General features: G+C 36.7%; 2 protein-coding genes across 2 annotated transcripts; one reads left to right on the top strand and one right to left on the bottom strand.

The window, feature by feature from the left end:
* Positions 1–265: 265 nt before the first annotated feature.
* Positions 266–7,024, bottom strand: snrpc (small nuclear ribonucleoprotein polypeptide C). Its single transcript, XM_038278512.1, has 6 exons — positions 6,909–7,024; positions 6,353–6,395; positions 5,016–5,124; positions 2,708–2,767; positions 1,000–1,101; positions 266–683 (listed from the first exon to the last, which is right to left on the bottom strand). Exons 1-6 carry the CDS (start codon positions 6,914–6,916, stop codon positions 562–564), a joined length of 444 nt encoding a protein of 147 aa, XP_038134440.1. The 5' UTR covers positions 6,917–7,024; the 3' UTR covers positions 266–561.
* A 3,023-nt stretch (positions 7,025–10,047) lies between these two features.
* Positions 10,048–19,507, top strand: ilrun (inflammation and lipid regulator with UBA-like and NBR1-like domains). The gene is made up of 5 exons (XM_038278510.1): positions 10,048–10,205; positions 11,558–11,712; positions 11,830–12,027; positions 12,180–12,484; positions 16,645–19,507. The coding sequence occupies exons 1-5, from the start codon at positions 10,048–10,050 to the stop codon at positions 16,678–16,680; spliced, it is 852 nt and encodes a 283-aa protein (XP_038134438.1). The 3' UTR covers positions 16,681–19,507.
* The last annotated feature ends 2,728 nt before the right edge of the window (positions 19,508–22,235 follow it).

The raw sequence follows: 22,235 nt of genomic DNA, 5'->3' as shown, positions 1-22,235 counted from the left end.
AACATTATTTGCCTAGAGATTGCATAAACTATTCAAAGTGAGAGCTTAAGTGAATATATTACTTAAGTAAATTTCTTTATTAAATTAACTGTTTGATATTCTTGTATATGGAAGGTTCACGTAACATCTGCAAATTCTATTTTCTAAGATTTCAAACTAGACAAGACAAATAAACAAAAGGCTTGAAAAAAAGCACAAGACAAGTTTTCAAAGCATTGTTTTTATTTCTCACCAATGCTAGTGATATACAAAATCCTTTAAAACTACTGTGAAAAAAAAAAAGGAACTAACAACAAGTCTAACTCACATTCACACTGAACAGTTCGCCTATAGAGGGAGAGATCATTCTGGAACCAAAAATGTAAAAAAAAAAAGTTCTCAGATTGACTCAAATCGACTGAGTATCAATAAATATCATCATTAAAACAAAAATGACGACTAAAAGGTAAAGTTTATGTCCCAGCTGGATCAGATGGAAAACTTGCAATGAAAAAAATTGAAGGATCTTCCCTGGACAATATCTGTTCATGATAAAAACGAGAGCAAGACGTCCGCTTGGCCTTATCTGTCTGGCCGCGCCATGCCGGGCCTGACGGGCATCATCATGGGACGAGGATGACGCATCATATGTGGGGGCCCCGGCATCATCTGCATGGGTCCCCCCATGGGTGGCCTCATGCCTCCTAGTGACAGTGATAGGATACCAAGCTCAGTGTTTTATACAACAGATCAGTATTAACAGATGACACCATTTCAATTATACACTGTATTGTTATAAGTTATCGGAGACAGAATTCTGTGATGTAAATAGGCTACATTAATATTCGACACGACATGAGAAACTCCAGAGCATTATTAACCACAATGTGAATAATCCGCTTTCTGCATGTGACCTTTTTAGGTGCCCCGGAGAATGGATGCTAATTTGGCTGCTCTGTGGAAAATATGCTTATCTAAAGCAAAAATGGGTGATAAACTTCAAAGGAGGATGTTTCTTACCAGGCCCACCAGGCATCATCCCATGGGGTGGAGGCCCCATCATGGGCATCATAGGAGGGCCTCCCATCGGCGGCGTTGGTAGCATGCCTGGGCGTGGAGGTCCTGTTATGTTACAAACAGAAAATGTGAAACGACCACAACAGGGAATGACATTGCAAAGTGAGACCTGGAGGCACGACCATTTGAACTTAAAGAAGAAAAAAAAACACATTGTAAAATTTTAAACTACATTTACAAGTGAATATAGATATCATCCAGAGTTCAAAGCCAATTCTCCTGCGGTTTGATTGGTAATCTAAATACTCAAACTTAATTTTAACTCAAATGCATGATATAAATCATCACTAGCCGTTTTTTGGCTAACAAAAATTGACCAACAGAAGTTTCCATTGGTTCAATTTGAGTTTGTTGAGTTTAAACGACACGCCTCAAAATTAGCTTTTTTTGCAGTTAAACACAATAAACTGGACCTATAGGGCGTTTCATGAGACATTTTTTTTTTTAAATCCTTATCGTTAGGATTATTATTTGTTATTCATATATGCTTGTCATATATGCCCTGATATTACCGTACCTATAAGCATAGTAGATGTTTAACATGTCCATTTCTCTGAAAAGGAGCGACTTTAAAGGGAATTTAACATTAATTCCCTTTAACGACCCCCCTTTGAGACATAGACAGGTTTGGGGCATTGCAGGCTGACAAAAGAAGCCAAACGACCCCCATTCCAAAGGGGTGGACCTGTTTGTCCGTTTCAATATGAATGTTGTCTACGCAAAAACAAGGCTTCATTGGGCTACTGTATAAAACAACTCAATGCCACTTCTGACATTTGAATTGAAAAAGCTTCCTGGATGGGAAGAGAAACATCTTCAGACTTGGAAACGAAATCCAGTGGATTGTTTTTTTTAACTTTTTTGGAATGACTATCCTGCATGACTGAGAATCTTCACCAACATACCAAGGGTTTAACTCTATTAAGTATAGCGGCTAATTCACAGACAGGTCAAATTTCTTAACAAAGAAAGCTATGGTAGTGCGCATTGATTTGTCTTTTATAACACTGCATTATCTCAAAATATCTGAGTCAGTGATGTCTCATCATTTACAAACAACATGCCTAAGATGTGATTATGTCTGATGTGACTCAGCAGATTTATAGAAAACTTCTATTAACCGTTATTCGGGGATCTTCACTAACGAAACAAGGCCAGTAAGGACTGCTGTGCATAACCTGAGACACTTTGCTGGTCTTAGATTAAATTCTGTTAAAGCTGCAGTCATGTTTTATAGTCATTTAATATGTATAAATTGTTATGTGTCGTTTAAAGAGTTCGTTCGAGTGAACTCTTCCAAGAAAGAATCTCGGAGAAAGCGCTTAAAGGTGCAAGTACTGTAGCTTTCATTTTTACACCATCTTACTCTTCAGTCCGTTAAAAATGTTGCAGCTTTATCCAACTGCTGACTAATAGTCAAAAAGTTGTGTTAAAAAGGTAAGTGTATTTGGCGCCATCTTCACTCTGTGCTGATGGACATTTGGAGTCGCCAAAAAACATAATCTGAGACAGTTTAGTAGATCCGTCATAATATTGAACAGTTTGCAAAGATGTTTCTATGGGATTAAAATGAAACTCATCATTTTCCATGTAAAACTACAAAACCAAAGATCTTTAACAAATTTCACCGTTACAGAAACGACTGACTCACCTGGGGGAGGACCACCAGGGAAGGGTGTGGGAGGAATCTTTCCCTGCTGAAATGCAGCCGCTGGTAAGAAAAGCAAAGAAAACCAAATGCATTAACAACACAAGACAAATATTTCATCATTTACTGTATAAAGAGCAAAAGAACACAGGCTTTCATTGGCTTTGTTATGATTTAATGTTACCCTTATAACGACAGGGTCTTTAATGTTCAGCATAGCAAATCCATCATGTAATACCATTGTCTGCAGCAGCTTTACTGGAGGCTAAATGAATGGTATTACCAGTAAAGCAAAACATTAAGGTGCAAAGGAAGATCTTTGTGTTGTAAAGAAGCATTTCATTTCTGAATGTCACATTCCTCCACTGTGGATCCAAACTGTACATTAGCTTTGCATTACATGTGTGGATTAGCAGTCTGTAATCCCGGAGGGGGAGAAAAATAAACTTTTTAAAGAGGCCAGTGTTTGGAAAGAGCTTTAAAATCCCACATGTGCTGCAGAAAGCTTGTGCAGAATATGCAAGCCTTTTAGAGTCCATGTCTGACCACTTGATTGAATATAGAGGAGAAAAAGAATGAAGTGCTCGGGTTAATGAGAGGGAACAGCTGACTGCAGTTAAAAGAAAAGATGGAGTGTTTCTCTAAATCATGTCAAAGACTCTGCATCAAACTGAACATATCAATGCGTTTTTTTTTTTTGCACCATGTTTTTTTTCCCCCCCACATGCTTACATTTGATCACTGCTTCACTTACAGAAATGGGAATGTCATGAGAGCTGTACAAAACAAATGTATTTTGTTTGTCTAAGTTACTGGTCAGTTTCATGTTTAAAAATTGTTGTTAATTCCCATCAAAAGTCTTGAGATATTTAGATACTAAGGATTAAAAATGAAGCAGTTTTTTTTTGCCAGTTCGGGTTTTTTGACCATACCAAACCAGTTTGCATCACTTCTGAAGAATGGGAAGCCAACATAGTGGATAAACATACTGAAACAGGTGGCGATGAAAATACTAAGGAATCTTTGTCAAGTGAGTGCATTACAACTGACAACAAACAGAATCCCGTCGAAGAACATTTCCTGAAACTGCTGCCCCATATGTTGGAGCCTGACGAATCGCCGTACAAGGAAAGCAGCAAGGATTTTTTTCAAACATTCAAAAAGCCCACTAGGTTCAAAAGCAACCCATTGCTACACATCTGTGTCATTAAAAAAAAGCAGCAAAAATCTGTTGATCAAAACCATCTCTTAAGTTCCCGTTAGGCCAAAGCCGATCAACCGGTGTCACACCACTGGCCTCGTGCTCGCAGTCGAAGCATTAGGTTGCAAAGACAGTCGCTATTGCCGATTCTTCGATTTGGCTGAATGATCTATGAACCTTTTGTGTGCCATTTGTTAATGATAACTGTCCAGCGAAAAAAAATGAAAGCTTCATTAATTTTATAAAATAAATTTTCATCCCATCTTTAAACTAGGTTTCCTACATCTTTCGGTGTTTTGGAGTTTCATTTTCACAATTCAAATATAGATTTAGACTTTTACATTTAAATTCTATTAAGTTTCTATATTTATGCCAAGAGTTATTAAGTAAAACTTTTTTTTCCATAAAACAAAGACTCAAACGATCAGAACCTGTTTTTAGTCCAATGCATTGCCATCATATGGAGACAAAACTTTACAGAATTCCGTAAAAGTAAAAAAAAAATCCACTGGACGTGGTTTCCAAGATTTGAAGACGTTTCGCCACCGCTCCAGGAAGCTTTCTCAATTCAAGTGAGAAAGTTTCCTGGAGATTTCAGATTTAACTGGAATGCATTTCAAATTGTTTTGTCAGATTAATTTGGGATAAGAAAGCTAATTTCCTTTACAAAGTAAAGCATTATTCAATTTGCTATAAAGTCCACTATATAGTCCCCATTGCATGAGGACACAGTAAGCTTGTATGAGCTATGAGAGCAGTACATTTTAAACAGGATGTGCACAAGGAGAAATGGGCTTGTGCAAGCTCTTGCAAGTGCATTTTATTTATTCTTTTTATTGGAGGGGCCTTTTAAAAAGTCCTCCACAATACTTTTAAATAACAGTTAATAGTTTTTTGTTAAAAAAAAAGACAAACAGACAACAAATATTTGCACCCTTAATAAATGTTTACTGCATAAAAAACATTTTTGTTTGAAGGCTGACCCTCTTTGAGTAAAACTTATGCTTACATTGCAGCAAAAAAAAAAAAAAAAGTACCGACAATCAATATACATGAAAATGTGATTAGAGTTGCTGGCATAAACAGATCCTTGAACAGATATTTACTTACTTGTTTTATCAATCAAGCTCTGGGCTTGCTCTTCCATCCATTTCTGGTAGTAGTCTTTCACATTTTCTTTGTGTTTTCGGCCACTGCAGTGCGTCTTCCTCACTGAGGGCTAAAAACAGGAGGAAAAAAACAAAAAGAGAGAGACTGGTTTAAACAAGTGACAGTACTTTAGGGATGGGACGATTTATGAAAATCGTCAGAATCGTTCGGTTCGACTGTCTCAGTTCGGTTCGCGTGTGTTTCGTTCGGTTCATGCGCTGCTCCTTTTTCTCATAGAGGAAGCGTTTACACTCCAGAGCAGAAGGTGGCGGTACTGCGACCAAAGCCAACCGCCAGTAGTAAACAAGAAGAAGAAGCGAAGCAGCTTAGCCGGGTGTAGCAGGGAAAAAAATCTGTTGTTGTGGAGAATTGTGTCGGACTGGCGAGTGGGAAAGAACTGGAGTTGGAAGACGCGCCAGCAGCACTTTATAGGTCTGCTGTATGGGAGCGCTTTGCATTTAGAGTGACCTACGATGACGGCAGAAAGAAAGTTGTGGATAAAAGTGCAACACGTTTTGTTTATGCTAACAGCAACATGTCATGCTAACCCCGAAATCCCTCATACTCCGTCAGCAACCCCCGCTGCGCTCCAGACCGGCTGCTCAAAGCAAAGCCTACAGCCCCCACTGTGGCTTCGTCTGCTCCCCTCTGAGTTCCTTGGAGATGGTAGAGAGCATGTAACCTGACAACAGCCAGATGCATGTCTCGCTAGGCGGAGCGAGACATGCATCTGGCTGTTGTCAGGTTAGAGAGCATGCGCCAGATGATGAAATTCAAAGCAGCAAAACATACGGAAATGATCCAGGGTTTTCCGTGGATCATTTAAAATAATTACAATCCATTATTTTTGGGTGGATTTTTTCCTTAATTTCATAATTTTTTATGGAATTTCGGTGTAACAATCAACATGTATCGAATCGAACCGAAAACCCTGACCAGAAACCGTGAATCGAACCGAACCGTGGATTTTGTGAATCGTTCCACCCCTACAGTACTTAGTGTGAGCTCTGGAGCAATGACCTATGGATGTTTTTTCTTTTTTGTTTTAGAGATAATTTGTTGCATTAGCTGTATAAAAAAAAAAAAAAAAAAAAAGGTTTATAGTTACTATTTTTTTCATTATTAAACTTACGTATGAGTCTTCACATGATTAACTTTATTAATAGAAGGAATACTGTAATAAGAAAATGGACAGTAATTAATCAATGAATGAATTACTTTTTTTTTTTAAGTCACAAATTGTAAACCTATTAGAAAAAACATAATCAACAAGAATGGTAGAAACAACTGCCACTTACCGAATCGTGTGTAAGGTAAGTATCACAGTAGTCACAATAAAACCTTGGGATAAAAAAACAAGGGCAAACCTCTATGTCAGTAAAGACAAATGCATCGATATCTACATACCATTAGCATTTATGTATTTATTCTCATGATTTTTCTTTTTTATATTATTAATAAAAATAAGTAAAACGACTCGACGCTTTCATTATGAACCCAGCAGCAGCAACAGAGGAGACCTACATTTCGAATGCATTTAGTAGAAGCAAAAATATTTGTGACAAAACAATTCATTCATAATTAAAATTATTTTCAATTTACCACGATACATATGAACAGATTAACATTTAACGTATTTGTTTGATCGTGTTTCTCAGTTGACCGATGCAGACCACCGAAAATAGTTCCAGCAAATAGACACATCCCAAACAAAAACGACTTCAATGTGGGATCGAACATTTCCGGAAAAAATTATGTACAGCCCGTAATATAAAAATCCAGCTTAAGTATTTCACGATTAAACTAAAAGAAAAATAATAAATACTGGCACAAAGAATATATTAGGTAACTTACTTCGGCATGATCTCAGCAAGCTACGAGGAAGCGCGGTTCCTGTGCTCCCGCAAACACTCCCGAGCAGATATAACGACTGGGCAAAAGTAGTTCCGCTAGAAAACCCGTGTGCACGGAAACCTGGATTGAATAAATCAATAAATAAATAAATAAATAAATAAATAAATAAATAAATAAATAAATAAATAAATAAATAAATAAATAAATAAATAAATAAATAAATAAATAAATAAATAAATAAATAAATAAATAAATAAATAAATACAGATTTTTATGTAGAAAATGAACAAAAAAGGGGAAAAAAAAGAATACCCCAAGACATCTGGCACATTCCCATCTTGGAAAACACTCATTATTCTTGTATATCATATATGTATCCTTTACTTTTATATATGTGTCCTTTACTTTCATATATGTGTCCTTTACTTTTAGATCAGCAGAACACATTGCAACAGGCAAACTGATGTTTAGTTGGAATGTCTAATATATACACCACGTTTTATTTGAAATCAAAAGGAAAATTAGAAAATAACATATTTGTTTTGCTATAATCTTTTGCTGCTGTAACACCACAGTTTCCCCATTGTGAGACAGTAAAGGTATTTTTCTATTCTACATGTTATGCTGGATTTTTTTCTCCATTTGTGATGAGTTTTAAAAATACAAAAGGAAGTTTAACTGTAGAATTTGATGTAAATTTAAAAAGCATTTAAATTGAAATTTGGGCTTTGACAGATGTTTAAGTAACTAAACAAAAAAATAAGATAAAGATATAAATCCTTTGATTTCGCAAATCGATTAATCTGTTGATTTTTTTTAATGATCAATTAATAATTGGATAGCAAAAGGTTTCTTAAAGGAGACAAGGGTTAGAAATTAAACCAAGTGTTTAAAGGCTTTTCCACTTGAGGAGTGCATGTTAGAGTATTTTGACAGATGAAAAAGATTTTTATCTTAAATGCAACACATTTTGTTTTTTACAATTTTGGTATAATTACAGCTCTAAGTGGTTTGCTCTGTCAGCTAAAGGCACATTTTAGAATCTCTACACTCCAATTAACGGATTAATTGATTACTAAATCAGTTGACGATTATTTCAATAATCGATTAATCACAATTAATCCAATTAATTGTTTCAGCCCTAGATACTTTGTTATTAAGACACCTAACTCTTTTATTGTTACAATATTTTATAATAGAATTCATTACACTGTCAGAAGTACAAAGCAATGAAATTCACTTTCTGCATTTAACCCATCTCTTTGGGGAGCAACAGTGGGCTGCCATTGTGTGGTATCAATTACATTTTTTTTTCTCTCTCTCTTATATATACAGGTGCTGGTCATAAAATTAGAATATCATGAAAAAGTAGATTGATTTCAGTAATTCCATTTAAAAAGTGAAACTTGTATATTATATTCATACATTACATACAAACTCATATATTTCAGATGTTTATTTTGTTTAATTTTGATGATTACAAATGACAACAAATGAAAATCTCAAATTCATCATATCAGAAAATTAGAATATTGTGAAAAGGTTCAAAATTGATGGCCCCTGGTGCCACACTCTAATCAGCTAATTAACTCAAACCACCTGCAAAAGCCTTTAAATGGTCTTTCAGTCTAGTTCTATAGGCTACACAATCATGGGGAAGACTGCTGACTTGACAGTTGTCCAAAAGACGACCATCGACACCTTGCACAAGGAGGGCAAGACACAAAAGGTCATCGCTAAAGAGGCTGGCTGTTCACAGAGCTCAGTGTCCAAGCACATTAATAGAGAGGCGAAGGGAAGGAAAAGATGTGGTCGAAAAAAGTGTACAAGCAAGAGAGATAACCGCACCCTGGAGAGGATTGTGAAACAAAACCCCTTCAAAAATGTGGGGGAGATTCACAAAGAGTGGACTGCAGCTGGAGTGAGTGCTTCAAGAACCACCACACACAGACGTATGAAAGACATGGGTTTCTGCTGTCGCATTCCTTGTGTCAAGCCACTCTTGAACCACAGACAGCGTCAGAAGCGTCTAAAGAGAAACAGGACTGGACTGCTGGTGAGTGGTCCAAAGTCATGTTCTCTGATGAAAGTAAATTTTGCATTTCCTTTGGAAATCAAGGTCCCAGAGTCTGGAGGAAAAGAAGAGAGGCACTTCATCCACGTTGCTTGAAGTCCAGTGTAAAGTTTCCACAGTCAGCGATGGTTTGGGGTGCCATGTCATCTGCTGGTGTTGGTCCATTGTGTTTTCTGAGGTCCAGGGTCAACGCAGCCACATACCAGGAAGTTTTAGAGCACTTCATGCTTCCTGCAGCTGACCAACTTTTTGGAGATGCAGATTTCATTTTCCAACAGGACTTGGCACCTGCACACAGTGCCAAAGCTACCAGTACCTGGTTGAAGGACCATGGTATCCCTGTTCTTAATTGGCCAGCAAACTCTCCTGACCTTAACCCCATAGAAAATCTATGGGGTATTGTGAAGAAGAAGATGCAATACACCAGACCCAACAATTCAGAAGAGCTAAAAGCCACTATTAGAGCAACCTGGGCTATCATAACACCTGAGCAGTGCCACAGACTGATCGACTCCATGCCACGCCGCATTGCTGCAGTAATACAGGCCAAAGGAGGCCCAACTAAATACTGAGTGCTGTACATGCTCATACTTTTCATGTTCATACTTTTCAGTTGGCCAACATTTCTATAAATCCTTTGTTTTTATTGGTCTTCAGTAATATTCTAATTTTCTGATATGATGAATTTGAGATTTTCATTTGTTGTCATTTGTAATCATCAAAATTAAACAAAATAAACATCTGAAATATATGAGTTTGTATGTAATGTATGAATATAATATACAAGTTTCACTTTTTAAATGGAATTACTGAAATCAATCTACTTTTTCATGATATTCTAATTTTATGACCAGCACCTGTATGTATATATAGCAACAGATGACGTAGGTGTGACGCACGCACGGTTGCAACGTCAAACGTCGTGTCCACTGCCTCATGCCATGCGCACTGGCGCTTGTTGTTGTTATTGAGCTAGTCGTTATGGCTGAACGAGGCCTCGGATCTAACTGAAAGAAGACCCCCCCCCCTTCCCTTCCCTTCCCTTCACGGGACAACCCGCCATCCATGGAGGGCACAGACATGGACGTGGACGCGGAGCTGATGCAGAAGTTTAGCTGCATGGGCACCACGGACAAGGACGTCCTTATAACGGAGTTCCAGAGGCTGCTGGGCTTCCAGTTGAACCCAGCCGGCTGCGCCTTCTTCCTGGACATGACCAACTGGTGAGTGCGGGGATTGGAAGGCCTGCTGTGGAATGAAGCTAACGTAGCTCTTCGTCTAGCTTGAAATTCTGCGCTAGAATTAGGTAAAAATACGTCGATAGCCTTAAGATAGGACAGAGTAGTGATGGTCAATGCGGCACGGGTCATTTTATCCTTCCGTTACGGGAAATGGTTGTTAACTCTTAGTGGGCCATAAGAGGTAAACGGAAGTCAGGCAGTAAACTTTGTTGTGGCCACGACTTCTAATGCCGTATGTGATTTAAAAAAAAAACAATAACGGTCTGGTTCTCAAACTAACAAGCTAAACTAATCTAACAGAACTCCTGGTTTAGATTGTGATTAGATGTTGTCTGGCGCGGATAACTAATTAAAGAGCTCATTGTGAAGCCTGAACTCACTTCAGAATCACTTGTGACCTATCAGTTGAAAACAGTGATCAAAACACCTTTGTGTTTTTGATCAAATTAACTGAATAATTGAAATGATCATTTTAAAGGTGATTTGTTTCAAATTGTCTTTACTGAAAAAAATTGTAGGTACATCTAGTGTAGAAAACTTAAAAGATTATTTATTAATCATTGGAAACGTATAGTATTTTTTTATTTTTTATTTTGGCCATTCTACAGTTTTTCTTTGCTTCTGTTTCTTTCCAATTTACACCTATTTTATATCTGTACTATCCAATTTTCTTTTAGAAACGCACTGATTAGTCAGCCTGTTTTTTCCTCTGTACATAGCAGCTCTGATTTATTTTTAACAGACCCAATGCCTAAAAATCTGATTATGTTTGACTCATTTTTTTTTTGACTGTATCAGAATGAACTCCCACCATATGACTCTCTGTAAACACAACCATCAACATTTCCCAAATATACTTTTTTATTTTATTTTAGCAAAAGAGATATCTAATTAATATGTCAAAAGATTGCACTGCACATGTTTTGTCATTTTGAATAGAAACAAAATTAGGATCAGTAAGTTTTACCTCAAAGATGAGGTGAGCCTGATTGTCCATCTCTCTATTTCATGTTTGTAATAAAGAGTAATCCTGGATAAATACTTTAAACACTGTAAACTAACAAAGTGTTTTGCTGATTTAGAGAGTTAAAGGGTTGTAAATAGTAATACAAACTCACAGGTCCTGAGTCAGAATTTTATTGAATTCTACATTATTATAAAACTATGAATTGTAGGATATTAACCTTTTATTTTAGTTAATTTTCTGAACCATCATAAAGGCAAACTCTTTCCAAAACCTAACTCATTTTAATGCATGTTGAAAATATTGCATGTATAAAGATGAGCCCCAATAACTGTATTTTTGTTTTGTTTTTATCATTATGCTGCAACAGGAACCTTCAGGCTGCTATTGGTGCATACTATGACTTTGAAAGTCCCAGTGTCAACTCACCATCCATGTCCTTTGTTGAAGACGTGACTATTGGAGAAGGAGAGTCTGTTCCTCCGGATACACTGTTCACAAAGACTTGGAGAATACAAAACACAGGTACTTTATTAGTTATCAACTCTTCCAAAAAGCATTTCTAAATATTATATAATGCTTATTGTCACTACATGTTTTTCTTATTTTTGTTGTTTTCTTTTATATTTTTCTGACTTGTAGGTGTGGAGTCATGGCCGCAAGGCATTTGTCTCAAATACATTGGAGGGGATCAGTTTGGACACGTAAACTCAGTAATGGTGAAGTCTCTAGACCCACAGGAAATTTCAGATGTCAGTGTACAGATGAGAAGTCCTACAAATCCAGGCATGTACCAGGGCCAGTGGAGGATGTGTACAGCTACTGGATTATTCTACGGAGGTAGATAAAAAGAAAAAAAAAAGAAAAAATTTAAAAACACCTTAACTTTACTTATAAGTCTGAATTTTTGTGGGGCTATTTTTGATTTTATCTCATGGCCCAAGTATTTTTGTTTTGGAACTATTTTAATAATATATTTAATATTTCTGCAGATGTGATCTGGGTGATTCTGAGTGTGGAAGTTGGAGGTCTCCTCGGCGTTACTCAACAGCTTTCCTCCTTTGAGACGGAATTCAACACGCAACCCCAGCGCAATGTGCAGGAAGATTTCAACCCGTTTGCCTCGCCACAGAAGAACAAGCATGATGCCACTGACGGCACCTTCAGAGAACCTGGAGGAGCCTGGGATCGCACACAGGAGCCCATCCAGCAGGATCAGAATGGACTGTCTCATAATGCTGTTAATAGGGCGTCAAATGGTCTCCAAACAAATCTTTCCGTGGTGACTTACGGCCAGGTATGTATTTGCTAATATTGTTTTTTTTTTTCTTTTTTTTTCTAAAATGTAGAGATTCTGAACTGCAACTTGATTATTTGGCTTAAAGCTATCTTATTCTAAAGTTGTTTGAGGAAGGAGGATGTCCCACTATGATATTAGCCAAAAAAACACGTATTTTTAAAAACCCATGTTTCATTGGCCATCATCTAAAATCTCAGATAATTTCATGCTGATACAAACTGCTTCTGTAAAATGTTTTGTAACTCAAACGTTTAAACAAATTAAGCTGGGGAGGTACAAGATAATGTAAGCTTAGCAAAAAAACTATGGGTTATAGAATTATACCTTATACACCAGGAAGCCACCTTCCTGAGGTGGAAGCACCTGCCTTAACCAGGCTGTGCCAGCACTCTAAACAGATGCCCACTTTCTCCCATCAGAGAAGCAGGGTGCTTTGATACATGCTTAGAGAAAAGATGAATTGACTGTTTTATCAGCTAATCTGCACACAGGACAGCAACCCCCCCTTTTTTTTTTTTTAGATAATGTCTTACGTTTTGAAAAATCTAATCTTTGGCCAAAAGGTTCGAAGGCCAGTGTTTTTCTTCAGGGATGAAAGAAAACAAAAACAACAATCTTTTGTATATAACATATAAGAGAGAAAGCATTTTTTATTCGAGGGGGAAAAGCGTTTTTTGGAAATGTTTGAAGCCACCCAGCTCTGAATGTGTAAAACCTACAGAGTCTGTACACATATTTCCAGAAACTAGAATGTCTTGGCTTTCAAATGAGATATATCACAAGCATGTGGGATTTATTATATTATTTAACTGGCCAATAGCGTTAAGGAAAATAATACGTCTGTGCACTGGCTATAAAAAGGTGGGTGGTGAGATTAAGGAACCACTGTATTAAGTCATAGACTCAACAGACCAAGTTGGGAAAAAAAGAGCACAAGCTCACTGAGTCATAGGCCAGACATATTCAGTCATTTAGTCTTTGTTAAACCCTTGGCTTTACTGTCAGGAGGTTTATCTGTTTAGTCGGATAGTAAAACAGTTATTAAGGATTAATTTCTAATAGTGTAATACTGTGCAGCTGCTAATACAGCGTTTAATAATGGGGATTTCCAGCACATTGTCTTTGCTAAACAGTGGTACATGTCTCAGTCTGGTCAGGGCTTTTATATTTATTGTTTTAAGGGTGCTAATGGTTGTTTTTAACTGTTTTTGTTTTCTATATGTGTATTGTTAACTGGGTAGTGTGTTTTTTGAAAATTTAAAACTTCTTATTTGTGTTCTGTTTATTAACCCATTAACTAGTCACACCAAAAACTCATGAAAAAGTATAGGTTAAATCAGCTGTTGTTCCTTAACCATGTGGAAAGGCCTGGCCTGCCATATAAAACCAACGTAACAGCAAACAGTAGCTTTATTGCAGAAGTATGAGGCTGCAAACTTGGAAGCACCATGAAAAATGGAGAGAAAGATCGTCTCTTGTTACATATTAGATATATACTTATTCAGGTCAGATAAATCATTGCAGGATCCTTTCTAAGGATTGTATGATATATACTGTTGCATAAACAATGACTAATATTACCATCTGCCCTGAATTTAGTTTTAGTTTCCCGTTCCAGTTAAGAACTGATGTTTGATGTTTAAGCATCTTCTCGACAAGTTATTCTCTGCTACTTTTAATTAAAAACACGCCAGTCATCTATTCAATTAGCTTTGCTTGTGAAGCCTGACTGTAACAAAGTTAGATGAACTCAGTTACCCCCTAAATGTTTAATTATCCAGTATGTCTGTTATCTAAAAGCTAATTTAGACCACATGTGTATGAAAACTCAAGTGAAGGAAAAAAATTATTTGACCATTTAGTCAGAGCAGCCATCTTCTATCATGCATTTACGCTGAAGTTCTTGGACCTAAGAGTTTTTACATGAATTTTACTTGGATCTTCTGGGATTCTCTCATTTCTAAAAAAAAAAAAAACAAATGATAAAAGCAAATTAAATATCTCAGTTCTTGAGTAATGAATCAATTTGTGTTTCCCATTAATTATACCTCAATTTCTTCAAGGCAGTAAAGTGCAACACATACATTAGAGATGTCCCGATCCAGGTTTTTGCACTTCCGATCCGATACCGATGTTGTTTTTTGGCTTCCGATCCGATACCGATACTGGCCGATACCAGCCTATCCGAGCATGTATTTAAGTTTAAGTTAAAGTATTTAGCCTTAGTTGTAAGACTCATGTTGAAAAGGGTTTTAGTACTCTTGATAACATCTAGCCAGCTAAATTAGGTGAGATTGAATAAAACACAATGCTTGGTAACACCAAACTTACCTGTTTATTAAGAGATAAACACAAACTGGACAAAATTATTAATAGAAATCTAATATTGCACAGTGAGCAGTAAAACCGTAAACAGTTAAAGGTGCTATATTACTGTAAGTTTTAATAATAATGAAAAACAGGGAAACACTGGCGCAAAATACTGGAATGGATCGTTTCAATCGGCGAAACTGGAAAATACGGACCAGATTTTTTTTAAAAACTGGATCGGCAGTCTGGATCGGCATTTTACATGCTTTGCCGATACGCATTTTTTTGCCAATATCGGCGTCCCGATCCGATACGTGGATCGGATCGGGACAAGCCTAACATACATAAATGTATGTGTTGGAAATCCTAAACCAGAGGGCTTACAGTCATTTTCAAAGCTCCATTAGGGAGTTTTGAGAAACCTGCATTTAGCCTAAAAATTTGAATAAGCACTCTTTAGAGGTCCATCCATCTCAGCTACTGTCTTTTGCTCTACAGCTTCTTCACCACAGTGCAATGTTGCCAACTTAACGACACGATCACATTGTTTATAGACTTTTTTTTAGAAACCGATAGCGGTTAGTGATGAATCTAGCAACTATTTTCTGTGCTGTTGAGAAAAGCAAAGATCCCTCTGAGTTTACTGTCTCAGCCCCTCCCTCTTCCAAAGCCCCGACAGGTACCGGTAGTCGGACTCGACAGCCAAACCTTGTCTGCAATCAGAGAGATCAACTCTTCTGTGTCCCCAGTGAAAATGAGTGTTACATGCAAAAAAGCTTCCACTGATCCTTCCTGGATTGAAAGGCAGGATATCAATATTTTTTTTATTTGTTTTTTATACTCGAACAAAAATGTTGGTGAAGATTCTCAGTCATCCAGGTCATAGCATCCAAAGAAAAGTAAAAAAACAAACCAATGGACTTTGTTTTCCAAGCTTGATGACGTTTCGCTTACCATCCAGAAAGCTTTTTCAATTCAAAATGTCTGGAGTAGTGTTGTGATTCAGGCTTATAGATACTGCTCTATAAAGCCTAGAACTCGACTCTACTCCAGACATTTTGAATTGAAAAAGCTTTCTGGATGGTAAGCGAAACGTCATCAAACTTGGAAAACAAAGTCCGCGGGTTTTTTTTTTTTTTTTACTTTTTTTGTATACCTAAAAAGTATTCCTTTGATTACTTGATTTGAACTTTACAAAAAAAAAAAAAAACAACAGCTTTGTAAAAAAAAATTAAATAAGAGTTGAACCATTTCAAAGAAGGAAGAAAAAAAGACAGCAAGGTTCTGCTGCCAGGAAAAAAAATAAAATAAAATATGCATTTAAATTTAAGATAACACTGAAGTTCAGTCTGTTGAAAAAGCACCCAGTGGTTGATCCGTGTTGTTGGCAGGTGGGGTGCTTCATTAGATTAAAGCTGCTCTTTACCAAAGTGGTCAAAGTCTTTTTGTTTCTGAACATAAAGAGAAAGTCAGGCACTCATTTAGTAGTTGACTTCAGTGAGAGCTTCCAGTTAAGTAATGGTGCCATCAAATCTTCTGGGATCTCCACCATCCTCTCTGCTCTCATTTTGTGTGAGTAATGGATGCCTATCGAACACAAACGCTCATTACGCTCCTCAGTCAATCGCTGTCACCTATGCCTCCATCTCAGCCGTCCCTGCAATGAAAACAAAAAGCTGCCCTCTTCTGAAGAAGAGAGCGTTAAGCTTTTTTCAAATTCCATGCGAAGGGAGATGTTGTTTTTCGCTCTTGCAGTTTGTATTTAAAAGGTTTAGGGTTACCACATATGTTTTTTTATGTTAAAATTAAAACACAAAGTGACATGCTTTCTTCCTCTTTTTCTCCAGGGTATTCATGGTCCCTATCCGTTTGGAAAGAGCTAGAAAGACAAAGACCCCCCACCCCCACTGTGAATGATGAGCTTACCACCGTGGGATTCCTTAAAATGCACAGGAGTCGGAGGGGGGGATGAACTGTTATGTTCTCTCTTTTTTTATGGACTCATGACAACTTTCCCTGAAACCTTTATGGACCTTTAACAGACAGTCACACAACAGCAACCTGACGGATCACATGTACTACAGTAAAACATCCAACCTCACATGGATTCACGTGTGAATGCTTCATTTAGGAGTGCTTTAAACCTCTTAAGATGAATATACAGAATAATTTTTATTTGATCTTGTAAGACATTTCTAATTAAGGAGAAAATCCCCCTAAAAGAACCGACATCTGTTACTCCCATTGGCAGCCGAATAGTTTCTCTCTTTATTAAATGGTTTCATACCATGTTTTTAAAAATGATTGGCATTGCTCAAAAAGTGGCAAGGATCATAGATCATTTTAAGTGTTTTTATATGAGTGGAAACAATAAAGTATCTTAAATTCAGAACACCACTCTATTTTTATTTGGTTTAGAAATGCATCTGGTCATAAAAATATGGTAATAATGCAAAGATTTTTTTGAAGTTCTTAATTATCTCTCTCCATGTTGTCCAAAATCAAGATTATTCTAATTTTCTTTCATGTAGAAAGTTGGATATATTCCAGGAGAAAAATGGAGATTAGTCCTTGTGAAGCTTAAAATTGACTACATCCAGTTACTGACGTTCATTATTTTAAGTCTGAGTTCTAAGTACTGGGATCAAACAAAATGCTTTTTTCTTTTTCTCTGTATGCACATGAGGATTATTAATGTTGGAATGCGCTGGAACGGTTTTAAATTTCTATTTTTTTTTCCATTTAATCAGTTTAGCTTTAAATTTGTTTCATCCCAGGTTAGAACATGTTTGACCCATATAAGCATTTATGCAGTTAATAATAGCAGATTTTTTTGGTATTAGAAGGTCTGTGCCCACCACTAACAGCGGGTTGAGTTGAAAATGTGCTGAACAACTATCTCATCTTTATATCCTAACATGATTTTAAAACTTTGACTTGGTTGGGTAGACAGAAAAATTTTTTTAGGAAGCCCTTTGATCATTTTTGAAGGAAAACACTTTTAACATAATTACGTTCTTTATCCTTATTTACTAGTTGAATATTAGTTTTTGTTTTTTTCTTTCTAGGGAGATCAGAAAATAACTTCCAAAGCTACAACACTAAATGTTGACACACTAAGCTCTCTATCTAAAATTGTTATTATGCAGTGTAAAAGCTGGCCTTAAATATCGGTTACTTTGTCTGATTGATCCCTTTTTCTCCTTAAGATAAAATCAAGAGAACCAAAACACTAACCTGTAATGTCATCAGGTATTACAATGTGAATCTGGCCAGTTCAATTTGCATGGGACAGCGTGCGGTTTCTAGGGTGGGTTTTCCCCTTAAACAGATGCTGAAGTGCAAAAAGGATGTGAGTGAGTTTGAGTAAGAAGGATTTAAAAAGCCATTTAAATCTATTTTGCCTGGTGAGTGACTGTAGTTGGAGTCCATGTGTACAGGATGTGTATTAAATATAAAATGTATGCGCGAGTGTGCCTGTTGTGTACGTATCTCAATGGTTTCTCCTTGGATTTAACTGACGTAATATAGTGTATACTACTTGGGTAATGGATGAATGGACGCATCAACATCATTTTAGAGAAAGCTTTAAACGTTGTGTACCTCAGAAGTATTTTTTTTTGAGTGATCTATTTAGATAAGCTTGCCACAAGTACCCTGATTTTATTTATTAAATGTCTTTTTTTTTGGTGTGCTGCAGATTCTATACGTCTCACTGACAGCCAGGAGGTGGTGCTAAAAATCAGAAGACAAACTTTAAGATCATTTTGAGAACCTCATAGGTAACAAGTTGCAGCTTGAGCTTGATAAAACATGTTTAATATTAGTCACAATGATTTGCATCAGCATTGTTAGCGCTGGTGTTTTGTTTTTCTAATATTTGCACTATGCTGTCAACTAACTCTGCAGAAGGGGAAAACATTTTTTTATTCTTTTTAAGTTGGGATTGTGACACCAGCATTTTCAGAAAATTAAATCCTGTCGGTTTTGTTTTTTCGTCTTGTACAGTTTTCCCTTTAGGACATAAATGTTAAAGATGGCAGTTTGATTGATGCACAGAAATATCAGATGTTAAATATATATATATAAAAAATGCCTTTTCTTTAGATCACAAGAATGAGTTTGTTTGCTGTTACACCTGAAGCTGTATTCCAGCTTTAAAATCTTTATTATGTCAGTCTGTGATTTTCATGTATGTTTGACTGAAAAAATAAATGGAAAAAGGTTATTAACAATGATCTACAATAGTTAAATTTGTGCTATATTTTCTGTCTCCAAACTGCTTGTGCAAACCTGTTTCTATAATGGATACATTTGTTTTCTCATGCGGTTTTTGATGCGTGTTTTAATGTGTAAACTGAAGCAGCCTTTTGCAGTTCTGTTGAAATCATTATGAGAGTCCTCCTCCCAAACAGTATACACTGTTCTTTAGTCACAACAGTTTTTAGTTTTTTTTTTCTATGTGTGCTTTAATGTGTGGGATCATCTGCGATGCGGGCGATTGTTGGGGAAGCCGAGATATTGCTGGATTCATTCTTTAGTTTCATTTTGTGACTATGTATGGACTTGAAATGGGTGGCATGGTGAGTGAATGTGAGGAGAGTTTACATAGCTCTGAAATGGCACATTTATGTGGAGATGAAATTGTTAGGTTTTTTTCTGTATCTATAATTACACATTTTTATGATTAAATTAACACTGAAACAATGACTAAGTTGTATTTTGTTTATAATATAAAATACATTTACAGATGGTTTCAAACTGTTTTAGAACAAACCAATTTAATGGTTCTCTGCATTGGAAATTCAAAAGCTGGACAAAAAGTATAGTTATATCAAATAATATTAGAATAAAGTACAAAAACAAGTACTGATTAGTGGTAACCACCATAAAAGAAGACCATCCTTTTTCTATGATTAAGCACATCTATCCATCCATTATCTGACACGCTTGTCCCAGTTGGGGTTGCGAGGGGTGCTGGTGCCTATCTCCAGCTGTCAGTGGGCGAGAGGCGGGGTACACCCTGGACAGGTCACCAGTCCAGAGATTAAGCAAAGTTTTTTCTTAATCTAAATAACATTTTCTTCTTTTAATGCCCTTATAATATTTGAAATCCCACTGACTTTTTATTGAAAAGGTCAATGAAGGCTATCTACCGCAGACAGTGGTAGCCACAACTGACTAAAAGCACTTATTGCACTACTGCAATAATAGCATGCTACTGATGAACAGTTAAATAAGTTGCTTAATCTAATGCTAAAGACTGACCCCTGCTTAGTGTTTTTAGATCTGTTTCCAGCCCAAACACAATTTGGAAGCTGTCCACCAGCACCTCAACACCTCTTGAAACTTAGGTTAAACGTGTGGAATTGCTACAACAAGACCATATCACAAGCAAATAAGTAATTAAAACAATAAACACTGCACAGAGCGGCTCCCCAAAATGTTTTCAACGAGGCAGGTAAAAAAAAAAAAAATCCAACAAATGTTATCAGATACTAGGGCTGGAACAATTAGCCTTAACTTATATCACAATACTTAATTTCAGTCAATAAGTATTTCAATATCTTTTGAGGACAAGTTCCAGTTGGGACGTAGTATGCTCGCATAGTGCCTGATAATGGAGACATTCCTAATGTGATTTCCAGTAGCGGATTATCATTTAGCGAAAGCTAAAGGGTCGGATACAGATTTTTAAAGTTAGTAAAACTGCTAATCCCTCACAGAAAGTTGGTTCTGCGGCTGTGTGTGTATTAAAGGGGTCTTTGCCCGCCACTAACAGCAGGTTGAGTTGAAAGCATGCAGATGCTATCAGGTAACCTCAAAAGCCTTTGTGCAATAAACCATCTCTTTCCAATGTAAATTCATGCTGAAAATGTAATGTTTTGCTACTCTGTGAACTGTTTTGGTTGAGCAGGCTGATGCAATTTGATCATGCTCAATTAAATCATAGCAGTTACATAGTCGAATGCAGCATGGTACAATCTTCATATCTTCATGATAGTAAGAAGTATAAAAGCTAAATGCTTTCTTTTTATGGAGAGTAGGACAACAGGCTATTTACGGAGTGGTAATAAAATGTGTTGACACCTTTTACGTCAAACAAATGGCATAACAACAGTATCATAACAACAGAAGAACATAAAAAAAAAAAACAGGCCGACAATGAAGTATTACCATGTATTAAAGCAGATACCGAAAATGTGTATAATCTAGTATATTTTTAGATGGAATTTGAAGATTGTAAAATAAAGTAGATAAACAGATAAATTTGGTAGTATAGCTGAAAAGCCTTGTGGCATTCATATGACATTAGAAATAAATTATTCTTTAAAGACTTCCTCTAATATTAAGTTCTTTTTAAGTAACACTTCATTGACTCGAAAGGAAATTAAATGTTAAAACACCTAATAGTTTTTTTTTTCTTTTTTCGAATAATTGTAGGTATAAGACGATCTCCTGCAGCAGTCTGCATTACAGCATTTCTTGTGAAGCCTTTGACAGAATACACTGTTAAATCTTCCTTTAAATGGGATGCTCAGCGTTGTCCATAATGTTATTCATTTTATGAAGAATTCTTCCATAAGTTCCCATTCACACAAAAACATGATTATGCCTACAGTGAAAAGAATTGGCAAAACCTGTGTAAAATCTACACAAGGCTGATGTGTCGGGGGTCCATAAATGACCATTTTTGAAACTGGGTCCCAAAGTGAAAATATTTCCAAACTCGGTTTATACAGGTCCTTGGTTTTTGCTTCTATGGGACCTGTAGACAAACACATGCTGCACACTCAGGAAACAACAACAATGCTCTCGTATTCAGTGTACGCTTCTTACCAGGTTAATTAAGATACATAAAATATTATGTTGGTACAGAATATAGTCTTTTTAAGTAACATTACTTACCCAGCATTGCAAGTGCACTTTTCTGTCCAAAATCTGGTTGTTTATTCTGTTTACAAGGATCCAAGCCAGCTACATGGTCATTTTCTGGCCTAGCCTCAGCTAGATAGAAGGGGCGACTGATCTGGTTCCATCCTTTAAAGTTAATGTCTTTACAATATATCCTGGCCGCCCAAAGTAAATAACCTTAGATTATATATCCAGATTTCTTCATCTCAATCTCAGGTCCTCTACCAGAGACCTAGAAGCTTGAGGGTTCTTCCAATCTCTTAGAGGTCCCTGGAACTGTGCACCTCTGGACTCAGATCTCTGATTTTTCTCCAGATATCTGTTGAAGCCCCTCCTCCAGTGTAGGGGTTACTGTCCCAAGTGCTTCAATGACCATGGGCTCTATAGTTGCTTTCAGATTTCAGTCTCTTTCTAGACTTCCCTGACCCCTTGGTATTTCTCCAATTTCTCAGTCATTCTTCACCACCTTGAGGGATGGCTTCCATTCTTGACCTGGGGGTCTCCAGTTTGTATTTTGTGCTGG

The sequence above is a fragment of the Cyprinodon tularosa genome, unplaced genomic scaffold, assembly GCF_016077235.1.
Source record: "Cyprinodon tularosa strain WSP-4 unplaced genomic scaffold, ASM1607723v1 ctg141, whole genome shotgun sequence".
Taxonomy (NCBI): domain Eukaryota; kingdom Metazoa; phylum Chordata; class Actinopteri; order Cyprinodontiformes; family Cyprinodontidae; genus Cyprinodon; species Cyprinodon tularosa.
Note: the sequence above shows the minus strand (reverse complement) of the source record. Positions and strands in the feature narration are given on the sequence as shown.

Bases quoted from the DNA above. Each gene is read 5' to 3' on its own strand.
- snrpc (XM_038278512.1), bottom strand. The intron at 5,125-6,352 runs GTAAGTGGCAGT...TCCTGTTTTTAG, and splicing joins CTTACCTTACACACGATTCG to CCCTCAGTGAGGAAGACGCA. The intron at 2,768-5,015 runs GTAAGTAAATAT...TTTTCTTACCAG, and splicing joins GAGCTTGATTGATAAAACAA to CGGCTGCATTTCAGCAGGGA.
- ilrun (XM_038278510.1), top strand. From the start codon at position 10,048: ATGGAGGGCACAGACATGGACGTGGACGCGGAGCTGATGCAGAAGTTT. The intron at 10,206-11,557 runs GTGAGTGCGGGG...ATGCTGCAACAG, and splicing joins TTCCTGGACATGACCAACTG to GAACCTTCAGGCTGCTATTG. The intron at 12,028-12,179 runs GTAGATAAAAAG...ATATTTCTGCAG, and splicing joins TACTGGATTATTCTACGGAG to ATGTGATCTGGGTGATTCTG.